Raw genomic sequence first — 14,069 nt, 5'->3', positions numbered from 1 at the left:
CCAGCTGCGGAACTTCCTGCTGGGATTCGAAAGTCATGAGTAGGCGGGGCGGGGGCTGGAGCCAAAACTCTCTCAAAACCTACGCTGCAAGTTTTTTTTTTGTTTTTTTTTTTAACGACACAAAAGAAACAAACCTAACCAAACTACACTTTCTAAATAAATTTTTTTAAAAAAAAGATGCAAAACAAGAACCTGATTCCCTAAAAATGAGATGTTTTTACAACGACCACAAAGTAACTTTCCTATCGTTGGTGTGGTTTTACTTTCATTACCATGTTGGTATGAAATTGTTTTTGGGTTGGGGTGTTACCTGTGGTAACTTCATGTCAAGGGACAACATTTGTTACAAAAATGAAATTGTACATAACTGTTTGAACTGATTTTTGGTTGCCTACATTTTTGGAAGGAAGTAGCAAGATTTTTTTTTTTTTGGTTCCTAATTAAATGAGAATAGTGGGATTAAATAAATTTTCTTCTTCCCACTCCTTTTCAGGCATGTAGTTGATGTTGCTATGTTACTTAGTTTTGCTGCTCTTTTTATTATATGTTTATATGAGCTGTATATACTTGCTGTCTTGACAAGGAAAACAACGGCCTGAAATAAACAAATGAATGAAATGAATGAAAAACCTCCCTACTGTTCTAACGTCTTTATCCAAAATCCCTTTCGTATCTTTGATTTCAGCATTTTTGACAAAGATGAAAGATCAAACATCAAGGATATTCAAACTGCCGGTGATTCTATCGTCATCTTTGAGAGTTAAAGTGCGCATCAATCACTATTAAACAAGGTAACACAGATACAATGCTGGCCAAAAGTATTGGCACCCTTACAATTCTGTTAGATAATGCTCAATTGCTCACAGAAAATGATTGCAATTACAAATGCTTTGGTAGAAATATCTTTATTTTGCTTGCAATTAAAAAAAAAAAACACAAAAGAATGAAATCAAAAATTAAATCATTATCATCTTACACAAAACTCCAGAAATAAGCCGGTCAAAAGTATTGGCACCCTCAGCCTAATACTTGGTAGCACAACTTTTAGACAAAATAACTGCGAACAACCGCTTCCTGTATCCATCAATGAGTTTCTTACAATGATCTGCTGGATTTTTAGACCATTCTTCTTTGGCCAATTGCTCCAGGTCTCAGATTTGAAGGGTGCCTTCTCCAAACTGCCATTTTCAGATCTCTCTACAGATGTTCTATGGGATTCAGGCATAAGCGGATTTTAAGGGGGGGGCCAAAAAGTGTCACTGCATGAAATGGACTTTCATATATATAAAAGTTGTAAAGCAATAAAACTGCAACAAAAACGAATGAAATGAAAAAAAGTATATTTTTATAATGTGTCTAAACTATTTTTAAACAGATCATGTGACGAGCACCTCAGTCATTTGCTTTGCATATAATTAAAAAAAAAAAAAAAAAAAAAAAAGGGGAGGGCAATTTCATTTTTTAAATGATTTTTTTTCCTTTGATTGAATATACATATATATATATATACACACACATACTTTTTTTGTTTTTGATTGAAGCAACTTTTTTTGGAATTGAATGATTTAGACACCAATGTCCTACCTATAATATGGCCCAAACACAAAAGAGATTGAAAAAGTTTTCTCTGATTAAAGCAATGAAAAATTAAGTGTTCAAATGCAAATTTTTCAATCTCAAATATTTTTTCGCATTCAAAAACGTTTTCTATAAATGAATTTTTTTGTTTTTGATTGATTTTTCTTTTTGAAAATATATATTTTTTGAAGCAACTTATTTTTTGAATGAATAAAAAAGATAAAAACATCCTAGCCAAAATGTGGCCCAGACACAAATCAACATTACTTCAATCAAAAAAGTTGCTTCAATCAAAAAAAAAAAAAAAAAAAAAAAAACTTAACTCCAGTCAATAAATAAATAAATAAATAAATAAAAGAAAAAAAAATAGTTTTCACATGCATTTTTCTGAGTTTCAATTATATTTTTGCACTGACATTTATTTTGATTGAAGGAGCTTTTTTGGGGGGTTGAAAACATATATTCATTGAAGCAACTTTTTTTATTGAAGCAACTTTTTTTTGATTGAATAATAAAGACACAAATCTACGTCCACATAACTCTGCCCAGGGGAAACAATTTTTGACTGGGGTAACTACATTGGCATGACTCCGACGGAATACAAATTTTATTAAAACGAAAACATTGAGGGGTTTTACAAAATTTTTATAACTTGTACTAACATTTATCTTTTAAGAACTACAAGTCTTTCTATCCATGGATCCCCTTAACAGAATGTTAATAATGTTAATGCCATCTTGTTGATTTATTGTTAAAATAAACAAATACAGTACCTATGTACCGTATAATGAATGCATATATCCGTCTTGTGTCTTATATTTCCATTCCAACAATAATTTACAGAAAAATATGGCATATTTTATAGATGGTTTGAATTGCGATTGATTTCGATTAATTTTTAAGCTATAATTAACTCGATTAAAAATTTTAGTCGTTTGACAGCCCTACTTCCTATATGTTGTAAGGATAGAACTAATTAACTACCATTATTAAGTGAATTATTTTCATCATATTCAGATTTACATTTACCCATTTTCACTTGCTGAATGTGCCACTTCATTTTTAACCCTCAAATGCTCATTTAATTGGCTGATGACTTGCATTTATTTCAGATGTATTTATTTAAAAATATTTTTAATTGCAGCCTATGCAAACATTTTGAGATAATCATACATTAATCATAAATGAGGTAAAAAGTTTTCATATTTTGTCCAGTTTTTCAGTGCTTGTGGACAAGAGCATGAGTGTTTTATCTGAAAGGAGGCTCAATTTTTATTTTCATTATACACGAAGACGTTTTTTTCAGTTATATTTATTTATTTAGACAGACAATGTTGAGTGCTCTTAAGATGTTTATTTTTTGCATTCCTGGGTAGTAAAGAGATTATGAAAAAGTTTGTATTTATTGTGTACGATAATATAATTCAAACTATCTTCAAATATTGCAATTTAGATTTTCTAATAAAATCTAGACATTGATTCCGGAAGTTTTCAAAAGTTTTTGAAAACAAAGGTTTGACTCGAACTGCATATCACCTGAGCCAATATACGTGAAAGCTGGTATAAGTCAATACAGATTTATTTTGCATTGATAATTTAGCCTATCAATTCATTAGGTTAATTCGTGATAAATGTAGCACTGACCCCTGTTCACCCAATCTGTTTAATCTGATTAATGTCCCGTCCCCAGCAAAAAGTGTACATTCAGGTTACGCTGTTATATCGTCCCTACCAATGTTGAGACATAACTTACGCCCTTGAGATACTAGTATCGGTGCACCACTAGTTTCCACCCAACGAGGTGCTTGCTTCGATCTTCTCCAATTCTGCCACAATGTTGTTACCCCAATTCCCCAAGGCATGGTGCGCTAGGTAGGGCCTATATTTAATTCATAAAATGTCTTGTAATGCACACTTACCTTCCTGTGTGAAATTTGCATGGTAAATTGTCCGTAATTGTGTGTCTGAGAAATACTGTTTTTTTTTCACATAAAATCTCCTTTCCTACAAAAATACAATGATGAAAATGGACTGAAATATTACCAGCATTTCTCTTTATTTTAATAAGGTCAGTATAGTATAAAATATTCTTTTTTTTAAAAGCAGCATTATCAAAACGAGAGACGATGAACAGATCAGTGTCACATTTACATTAGGACTCACAAATCAAAGTGCTACATTGATAAAATTATTTTCATATGTATAAATATTTAGGCTTTCCTTTCCAGAACATGGTCATGTGGCGCCCTCTACAGTCCGTTTAGAAAGCTGCAGCAGCTCCATTTGACTGTGAAGTGAAGAAATGTTGTTGTGTCCAAACTTCTCCATCAGCTCCTGAAGTGCCTAAACACATTCAAGAGGATGAAGTTTGTAGTTGTGGAAAAAGGCGAAAAAATACTCACATCCGGCACAGTCTGCTTTGTCAGTTTAGTCCAGTGAGATACGAGTTCCTCTTCGGACAAGAGGCCTCCATCCACCAGCCTCCTCACCAGATGCATGTAGTTATTCCGCTAAACAATAATAAATATGATTTGTATAGTGTTTTCTTAATTCTTTGTGGATGACATGACTTTACTTCATTGTCTCCAGCCTTGAGCACGGCAGTGATGGTTAGCGGGCTGAAGAGAAGGTGGAGGGGGGCACAGCAAATGTTGTCACGCTCCCAAAGTTCCCCCAGCTGCTCCAGAAGTGCTATGACAGAAGGCTCAGACTCCTCACCACCTGACGTAGGAGCTAAAGGCAGCTCTGCAGACACTAAACACGCACAAGAGTTTTGGCTTTGGTTGCGAAAGTGTAGATTTTCTGTGAATATAAATAAACTATCATACATGCGAAGATGTCTTCATAACATTCGGATTTTTAAAAGTTTCATTCTGTATTTATTGTTTTTTTATCTGTTTAACTTGATCAAAGCCAAGAGCTTAAAATGGCAATTAAGCGGTAAAGGAAATCGTGTCTACTTTGTAACACTAATTATAGTCATGAAGCATGTCCAGTATATGATATTCTAGTCAACAACCTAATAAAACTCAGTGGTTGCCATTGACTGCGATAGATGTCCAATCCATTTGGGAGATATGGAAGCAATACTGAACGTGTACAAAATAAATGTGCATTGGGGTAGAACAGAAATTAAGCAAAAACATTATGGTTATTATGAATTTGATTTTGTGAAAATAAACGTGTGCCACATAAATAATTGAGCAAAATGAATTTATATTAGTGCCTTCCAGCAATTGAGTACCGTATTTTTCGGACTATAAGTCGCAGTTTTTTTTAATAGTTTGGCTGGGGGTGTGACTTATACTCACGAGCGACTTATGTGTGAAATTATTAACACATTATTATATCATTTCACATGTTATTTTGGTGTTTTGGAGTGACACTAATGGTTTGGTAAACTTGTTAGCATGTTCTTTATGGTATAGTTATCTGAATAACTCTTAATAGCTATGGTCACGTTCGCGTTCTGCCTTTGGCAATGTGTGTTCAATGGCGTACAGCGAGCAACACGTCACTTCCACTCATTAATATTCATGACATTAGCTGCTGTTGCTAAGTAGAGACAAGCCACCGGTTGTCCCTAATAGGAAATGAATGGAAGTCGTGTAAGAAGGAGATGTTTACAGAGCTAAACCTACCAATTCTCTCCGAAAAGGATGTTCCTGGTGCCAAATTCACTTGCAAAGATGTGGAATAACATAAAAATGTTCAGTTAAAGAGATGGCTTGAGTGTCGAAGGCTGAAAAAGACCGAAAAAAAACGAGCCGACTTAAGCATAGCCTTAGCTGTTTTATCGACGCGACTGACAATGACATTCTCCTGTTTCAACAAGCTATCCTTTACCGTCAGCCTTGTCTTTCTTATATATCCTCTGGTTGTCCTACGTCTCTTACCGTTCTTGGGGGTAATTTAATTAGCTTTGTGTAGCGATCGCAAATGCTACTCAGTGACATTCATTTCATTGATAACAAATCTTAATTCTATAATTTATTTACACTTCCCCCTTACTAAAGTTGTTTTTTTTAATACATATATAACAGAAACGGTAACAGTGGCAGTCAGATACCATTGTAAATTGTAATTCTTTTCAGGTCATTCATTGTGAGACAGAAGCAGTACGGCACAACGTTACGCTAAAAAAATAAGTTAAAAATATAAAAATGGCTTACCTCTTTGTCCTCTGAAAGACCATGCCAACCTAACAAAATGTTTACTGCATATGAAATGTGAATGGATTCACCGAGCTGGTGTTAAAGTCCACGCAAGATGATTCGGTCTTCACATTTTTCCTCCCGAGTTTTTGATTTCCGTAAACGTATGAAGAAAACATCCTTCATGTTTCGTAATGTCTAGAGTCGTTTCTACAAGTTCCAAAAAAGCAATGCGTGATCAGCATGTTCGTTTTTGAAAGATTACCGGAGAAAAGTGGCCCAAATTACATTGTTTCTATGCGAGGGCGAGTCTATAATGTCCCACTTCGGCTTTACTTCCGCTTTACGATGCGACGTCACGGTCTAAAAATAGCATGCGTGCCGTACGCCATTGTATTATTGACTTTTTAATATTAAAATGCATGCTTTTAGTTTGTGGCGTTTTCACGCCCAAGTGGGGGCGGACTCGCACTTGTTTACACGAAGAAGAGCACTCACACGCCAGAAGAAGGCGGACAGCTACGCAACGTCTGAGCGACTGGACGAGAGAGAGAAACACGGCTGCGAACCTACGTTCATTGTCTATGCTTGTAAAATATCTCTACAGAGGCAGCGCATGTGTGTATCATCTTTTCTGTTGTTGTTGTGTTTTCCACCCGCGATCGGACACCTGGAGCCAGTTGTGTGGATGTTCGAACGATGTGCTAATGCTAGCGAACACATGCTAACCGTTTGTGTCATTGCTGTATTAGCAGCTAATTATCATTTATTTACGTTGATGCAACATGTTTGGTATCGAGGACGAAATGGATTTGTATTATTTCTATTTTTAGTTTCACTCTTCAAATGATGGTGTCATATAGATGGCCAAAATAAAGTCAGCAAATTATACGGACGTCCAGCATCGTAATTTGGGAATTTAGCTCGCTGTATAGCCAGGACCGAGCCGTAGCGTCCTGGTGAGGACAGTACATTCGCGTTTTGTTGTTCATGCATCATGTAACATTATTATACTTATTCAGCATGTTGTTCTCGATTGTATTTTTTTAAAATTGCCTTTCAAGATGACATATCTGTTCTATATGATGGATTTTATCAAGTAAATTTCCCCCCAAAATGCAACTTATACTCCGGTGCGACTTATATATTTTTTTTTCCTCGTTGTTGGGCATTTTATAGCTGGTGCGACTTATACTCAGGTGCGACTTATAGTCCGAAAAATACTGTAAATACATTTTACCGGTAAATCAAACTGGTCATTATTGTGTCATTTCCATTGTAATTTATAGATTTTTATTCATTACTTTTATTTTTTCAGATGATTTGAAATAAAAAACGTTTTTTTTTTTATTGGGGGAAAAAAAGTGCATTAATAAAAATGTTAATCATGAAAAACAACCAACTTGTAACTTCTAAATTACTGTATTTTTAATTTCTTTTTGCTTCTATTCTATCACCTGTGATAAAGAAATACTCATTGAAAACAATCTATTTTGCAAAAATATAAAAATACAAGCAAAATGTGAAAATACTCAAATATACTGGTATATATTTTTTTAAATCATGTAAATAAAATGGCCTAGTAAAGGCATGAATGTCAGCTTACCCAGCTTGCATGCCAGCAGGACAGTAGCATTGAGCAGCATCTGCTCTGACACAGCTGTCAAGAACTAAACATGGGAATTTCAATCATTTTTGGATTAAAATGGACAAAGACCACCACTTCCAAGGGTAGTTGCGTGAATATTTGTACCTTTTTGCAGACCAGTGTGTCGCCCGCTCTACGGAACAACGTTTGTAACTGAAAACCGCTTGGCAGCTCGTCATCCGTCCTGGGTCCGGCGGCCACACTCAGCAAGTCCTTTCAATCATCATGGGTTAATCGTGAAATTCGCTTGTAAATCAAGGGCATTCCCATCATACCTTGATGTCGATGAGGACATCGGAGGGCAGTGAGGCGCTATGGGTGCAGCAGGGCAGACAGGACATCAATCTGGCACCCCCTTGCTTCCTCTTGGGCGTAAGTGGCGGGCCCGGCTCGTCGGTGGAGTCGGCGGTCAAGGTCTTGGTCACGCGCTCGTACCTGCTCTTCCATTCTCGCCGGATGAGTGCTGAACGGCAGAAGTGAGGCGTTTAAACAGCGTCTGATGCGCAGACACATACGCACGTCGTCGGGCGGAGGCATACTCGTTATGTTAGCTGAAAGCCAGCTGCAGGCTTTTTCCGTGGCCAGGTGGATGGTGATGTTTTCTGATGTGGCAAGAACCTGCAGACAAGTCTTTCAAGCTTCAATTCGAGCCACGATAAGTGAAAACACTAGGGCACAGGTGTCTAACACATAACCCGCGGGCCACATCTGGTCTGCCACATCATTTTGTGTGGCCTGTTAAAGTACACTACAGTGAGGAAAATAAGTATTTGAACATCCTGCGATTTTGCAAGTTCTTCCACTCAGTAATAATGGACGGGTTTGGAATTTTCTTCAAACCCGCCCATTATTTCTAAGTGGGAGAACTTGCAAAATCGCAGGGTGTTCAAATACTTACTTTCCTCACTGCATGTGCATTGACATCATGTTTCTACAATTGGCTGGCAACAAAACCCCGCCTGCTGCACATAGTTAACTGAGAAAGGCTCCAGCAGCCCCACGACACTCGTGAGGATAAGCGGAATGGAAGATGAATGACTAAATTAAACTTAATAGTAGATCATTAGTTTTTTCCTAAAATTCTTTTGAATACTTAAAACATTTTTCCCAAAAAGGAAAAAAAAATTCTTTTGAATACTTAAAACATTTTTCCCAAAAAGGAAAAAAAAAATACAAAAAAAAATTACTATTCTGTTTTTATTTCGAAATATTAAACACAAAAAACAGCATTCCCCCCCTCCTTGTTTTCATTAGTTAAATAACCTACATCGATCAGAGAAATTAAAATATAGGAAAATGTTTGATTTGGACGAGTTTTTAACAATTTCTCTAAACGATTTATTGACCCGAGATCGTTTGTGAATCCTCTGAAGGGAACCAAGACGACGATGTGGTTCAAGACCAAGATGATGCAGTACTAAGGCTCAGTACTTCATCACTTACTTTACCGCAGTCAATGAACATGACTAATTTGCTTGCTACAGATTGTACAGTATACACAGTATTCTTTACAGTACGTCTTTTCTCAGTAGGGATGCAACGATACAGGTAAGTCACGGTTTGGTACGATTTTCGATACGAGGGACACGATTTTCGATTCAGTACATTTAATGCTCTGAAACAAAAAATACAAGTTTTTTGTTTTTGTTTTTATTTTGCGAACAAGCAAAAATAACAATGCCATCCTATAAACATGCATTATAGTGCATAATATTTATGTGTTTACTTTCTACTGATTTGAAGAAATTTGGTATAAAAGTATTGAGAACAATGTTCACTGTTTGTAAAGTGAGGCGGATCACACTGTTGATTGCTATTACTCTCTTAGCAGGTATGTTTACCAAATGAGAAAACCATCCTATTTGTGGTTCGAGTCCATCTGTGTTACGTACTGAATTAACAATATTTGCAGCATTATCTATAGTCACTAGTATGGATTGATTTGGCCTGCTTAACTTCCATTCAGTCATGGTGGTTTTTAATTCATCGATGTAGTATATGGCTTACGCGTCCCATGATCACTCTGGGCTCACGCAGCCAATGGCATGGACTTGGGGGGGATCTAACGTAGCACATCTACGTTGCTATTTGATGATATCTAGTGTGTGCGCGCGAGTGTTGTCGGGCATTAAAAGTTAACAAACACCACAGAAGTCACGTCTGCTCATTACTGAACAACACCAGCATTTGACAATCAACTTTCATAAACAGGACGAGTTTGAAGTACAGCGCTCTTAATTTGCCACTTATTGTTCATCATGTAACCGTGAGTTGGCTCTCTGTGACCCATGGTCTTAACCTGTCTGTTGTCAAACTGAGGTTAGCATCCAAGTCGACAACAATATATTGGCAGCCTTGAGGCTGAGTTATACTTCCGCGTCAGACCTGCGCCGTCAAGGAAGACCCGGTTTACGACCCTGCGCCGTAGCCTGACGCGGTCCTATTGATTTTTCAAACCCTAGCGTCAGCCTAGCCGTCTCCAACCGAATCTAGAACTCTCTGTGCGGCATCAAAAGTCGGCCAGACCGCCTCGAAACCGTATTCTGCGTCGCCTGCCCCTTAAAATTTGAATGATGAGCAGAAGATTTACATTCAAGCGTTCCATCTTGCATTGTTTATTTCTTCTCCGTTAAACTAGACTAGCGGAAGTCAACAAGCATGCCCCAAAACCGTACAAACATAACGCCACACTCCTCTAGTGGCTTGGTGGTGAATTACAGAGCAACGCGTTCCATCACCGCAGAACTATCGAGTGCTCATTGACGCCGTAATCACTTCGCCGTCACCGCAACGCAGGAGTATAACTCAGGCTTTAGTTGTACATATCCGTTAAGACAGTCTTTGTTTAATATGAACGAGTGGGGATAGCATATCAGCTCACCCAAAATGCTGCCAAACTACGGATAATGAAGCCGGCAAGCCGCCTCTTTAATTTTCTGTCTTTCCTCACGAGCAATGATCCTCGTATGCTACAGCTCCCACTTTTCATGCAGTTTGGGGGAGGAGTGGTGGAGGTGGGCTGCTAGCGGCAGAGTTTGTTTTTAAAGGCAAAGCTGCGCCGGACATTTTAGCGAGAGAGACGACAAAAATAAATTCAGAAAATACATTTTGGGAGCTTTTCATTTGGATTGAATGTTTTTGCGTATTGAATCGAGGGCGTAAGGAACGGTTCAATATAAAACCGAGTATTGTAGCATCCTTAATTCTCAGTCCTCTGGAGTATTGTGTTGAACTAATGTGTTTTCATTTTTTAGTTTTCTGAAAAATAATTCATGCAGTTGTGCTAGGAGACTAATGATTTAAGGAAATACTGTTTTGTTATTGAGCACAAACACTTTAAAATGACTCACAGCAGGGGAAGTCTCATGGGGAAGCAAAATGCGTATGGCTTCTGGACTTTTTTCACAGCAGAATCTGCAGATTTTAAAGCCAAAGTTCAATACAAAAGTTTTTTTTAAAGCAGCAAACAACTTGGTACCTGGTTGCTTTACTCATGGCATCCAATCCTGCCTCACACAGCTGAGCGCAGATGGACTCATTCAGTTTGGACACATTGGCTTTAGGTGACTCCAATCCTTCTCTGAGCATCTTCTCCCCTTTTTCCACCAACTCGCTCACTAACGTTGCCCTGCGAACAAAAACCTTAAGACAACAAAACACCAGAAATGTGTAAAGGTTCAATGTTGAACACTGATACAAACTTCATGTGCTTGACAGCATTGGAGCCAATCCGCTCGGCCACAAACTCCACCGTGCGGCGCAGAGACGGTGGCTGGTTGTGAAAGAAAGCCTGCTCCAGGTCCACTTGCAGCTTCTGCTGCGAACGCGTTCCACCGCCTGTCGCGTCTCGTGGCTCTGCCGACGTCGGAGTGATCTTGCGGACCACGCCGCCGCTCTTGCTGCTGCTTCCTGACACAAAGGCGGCTAGTAGCTTGCGGAACTCGCCTGGTGGAGACCCAAATAAAAGCTCGTTCATGTACAAACCATGTGATTAAATGAATAGTACAGACCGAGAAATGGACAGCATGTGTAGAGGAGCTGTTGGTCCACCAGAGGGATGCAGTCCTGTAAAAAATCAATTAAATTCTGTAAATTCTGTCGTAACTAAAAAAAAAAAGGATTTCCACTGTCACCAAAGCGTCTAAAATGTCAAGTAGGGCGGCCACAAACGATTATTTTGAAAGTTGACAAAGCACCATCTAATCATATATAAATCTTTATGTTATGGAAATACGGGAACATTTACGGATTTTTTTTTCTTCATTATTATCATTTAAAATTAAAATTTTTACATTTTAAAGTATTATTTTTTTCCCTAAATTCTATTTAATATATACAGTAGGCTATATATTTTTTTCAAATTTAAAGAAGTTTAAAAAAGACCGTTGTTAGTGTTGTTTTTTGTTTGTTTGTTTTAAAAAAAAAAATTTTAATTAAAAATATGTATATGGCAGAAAAAAACTGACTTGAAGTTCCGCTCTGACATCCCCAATTTGGCCAACTTTCAAAATTGTCCAACAGCATGTGTGATACATCATTGGAAAGCTGAAAATCTCAATTTTCTGGGGGAAGAAAAATTTTGAACAAGAGGGCATTTTAAAAAAAAAAACATTTTTTTTCAAACCGCAAAACCCTATCTGGAGGTGAGAGCACGCGAGAGCAGAATTAAAGACGCCATGACTTTAACGAGATATTATCGCGTACTTACCTCGTTTCGATCCAAAAACTCTATGTAGCATGTATCACTGAGTGTCAAGACACAGCTGTGAATGGCCACAGCTGGATTTTGGGGGATTTTATGGGTGAAACATGGTAATATAACAAGGGCCGGGATGCAGAAATCGCAGACATCAGGGAGTGGTCGAAATATTCTTTTTCATATATTTACCCTTTTAAATGTTTTTCTTCCCTATTTTTTTGTTTGGATCAATTATCATCTAACATATTGGAGAAAATGAGACAGAAACAAAATAAATACAATTAAGCAATCGTTACGAGGTAGATATCCGTGACTTTTTTTACAGACGCCATTTTTTTCCATTGTGACATAATTTGTTTAAAAGTTTAAAATATGTGAGAATAATTTTTTAAAGTATTTTTTTAAACAAAATATGAGACATCAATTAATGATTCTAAGCTAAAAACTACAGACATTTTGAATAATAAATATAATTAATTACCTTCGTTTTATGGCTGGGTTGAAACAAAAGAGGTTGCGCGACGTCTGTAAATGGGGGCTTAATGCGACATGAATTTGCTATGGCAGCATATAGACATATTGTTCTATCAAACAGAACAGTTGTTTTGGCTTAAAATACAGCAGTTTCTTTTAAAGAGGAGTGCAAGAGCAGAAAGTGCTTTTTCGGTCTTGTCTGTGTTTTCTGCCATATATTAAATCTAGAGCTGTCCCGACTAGTCGACATAGTCGACGTCATCGATGACGTAAATCCATCGACGAGCACAACATCCCGTCGACGGTTAATGAAGGGTTAAAAAAATATATGCGCGGAAAGTTCAGAATGTCGGATGCTCTGTATGCAAGCGGGGAAAGCGGCACAAAGCCAAAAAAGCGCACCAGAGTGTCCAAAACATTGACTTATTTCAAAGAAACAAAGGAGCGGACACTCTTCCGTCCTGTCTCTTCAATGCCAAGCTTGGCTGCACGTCGGCCGTGAATAAACACATCAAGCGCCGTAACCCAGTTTGTAAAAATTTTTTTTTTTTTTTTTCATTTTTTGTACACCAGAGGGTGCTGTCGCCTTACTAAATAATAATGTTTCATTGACAATGGGCGTACAAGTGCTATTAGTATTGTTCTTAATGCTAACTGAAAGGTTTATTTCATGTTATGGTTTATTTTATGGTATAGAAAATTATATAAGGTTAAAAGGTCATAAATATATACAATATATACAGTGATTGCACTTAAGGGAGAGATTGTCAATGATAAGGTAATAAATTAAGGTAAAGGCAATTCATATAGGCAATTCATTGATATATAAATAAGGTTTAAAAGGAAAAAGGTGAAAAGTTTTCGTTAATTTCTAATTGTGTTGTTTTATTTGTGTGCACCATAGCTTTTACAGTGTGATTACATCAAGGATGGAATAAAAGTTGTAAACCATCAGTTTAAGAGACCATCTTTTCAATCGGGATGATACACTAGTTAATTCTATCAGCATTTGAACTCATTGTTTATTTGTGACTTATTATTGTTATTTACGTGTTTATTTGTACTTTAATAAATAATTTAGGTGTTCCAATATGTTTTTTGTGAATTGATAAGCGTCAACAAAAATTTCATTGCTAAATTAGAAAACAAAAACAAAACAAAAAAATTTTTTTTTAATTATTAGATTAGTCGACTAATCGTAAAAATAGTCGGCTGACTAATCGGGAGAAAATTAGTCGTTTGGGACAGCCCTAATTAAATCACATTTATGTTTTTTTTAATGAAAAAGTCTGGAGGAAAAAAAAAAAAAAAGTTTAATACAAATTTTAACAACGAAAAAATACCTTTTCCCCCTTGTTTTTATTTAAAAAGTTCTTTGGAAATTAATAAGCATAAGCATACTGCCATGGCAGCCAGCGAGTTAAAAAAAAAAAAAAAAGTGGACAATTCTGAGATAAAAATGTCTCCAAATGACTATCCAAATCGTCAACTAATTTGATTACCGATTAGTTGTCAT

The 14,069-nt window shown here is 36.8% G+C and overlaps 1 protein-coding gene across 2 annotated transcripts in view; it reads right to left on the bottom strand.

Annotated features, from left to right (window-relative positions):
* Positions 1-3,526: 3,526 nt before the first annotated feature.
* The window catches only part of cdan1 (codanin 1), a 30,958-nt gene continuing 20,415 nt past the window's right edge, over positions 3,527-14,069 (bottom strand). Inside the window, exons 17-27 of one of the 2 annotated variants that reach the window (XM_057860364.1) lie at positions 11,391-11,445; positions 11,082-11,325; positions 10,859-11,008; positions 10,731-10,794; positions 7,920-7,998; positions 7,656-7,843; positions 7,486-7,593; positions 7,339-7,402; positions 4,154-4,332; positions 3,981-4,088; positions 3,527-3,921 (exon numbers count right to left, since the gene is read on the bottom strand). In XM_057860364.1, the coding sequence (XP_057716347.1) occupies positions 3,814-3,921; positions 3,981-4,088; positions 4,154-4,332; positions 7,339-7,402; positions 7,486-7,593; positions 7,656-7,843; positions 7,920-7,998; positions 10,731-10,794; positions 10,859-11,008; positions 11,082-11,325; positions 11,391-11,445 (1,347 nt within the window). In that variant the 3' untranslated portion in view covers positions 3,527-3,813. The remainder of the gene's footprint in view (positions 3,922-3,980; positions 4,089-4,153; positions 4,333-7,338; positions 7,403-7,485; positions 7,594-7,655; positions 7,844-7,919; positions 7,999-10,730; positions 10,795-10,858; positions 11,009-11,081; positions 11,326-11,390; positions 11,446-14,069) is intronic. The other variant, XM_057860363.1, reaches the window with a different exon arrangement.

The sequence above is a fragment of the Corythoichthys intestinalis genome, chromosome 15 (assembly GCF_030265065.1).
Source record: "Corythoichthys intestinalis isolate RoL2023-P3 chromosome 15, ASM3026506v1, whole genome shotgun sequence".
Classification (NCBI taxonomy): Eukaryota; Metazoa; Chordata; class Actinopteri; order Syngnathiformes; family Syngnathidae; genus Corythoichthys; species Corythoichthys intestinalis.
The sequence above is the reverse complement of the archived record's forward strand: the minus strand, read 5'-3'. Positions and strand labels throughout refer to the sequence as shown.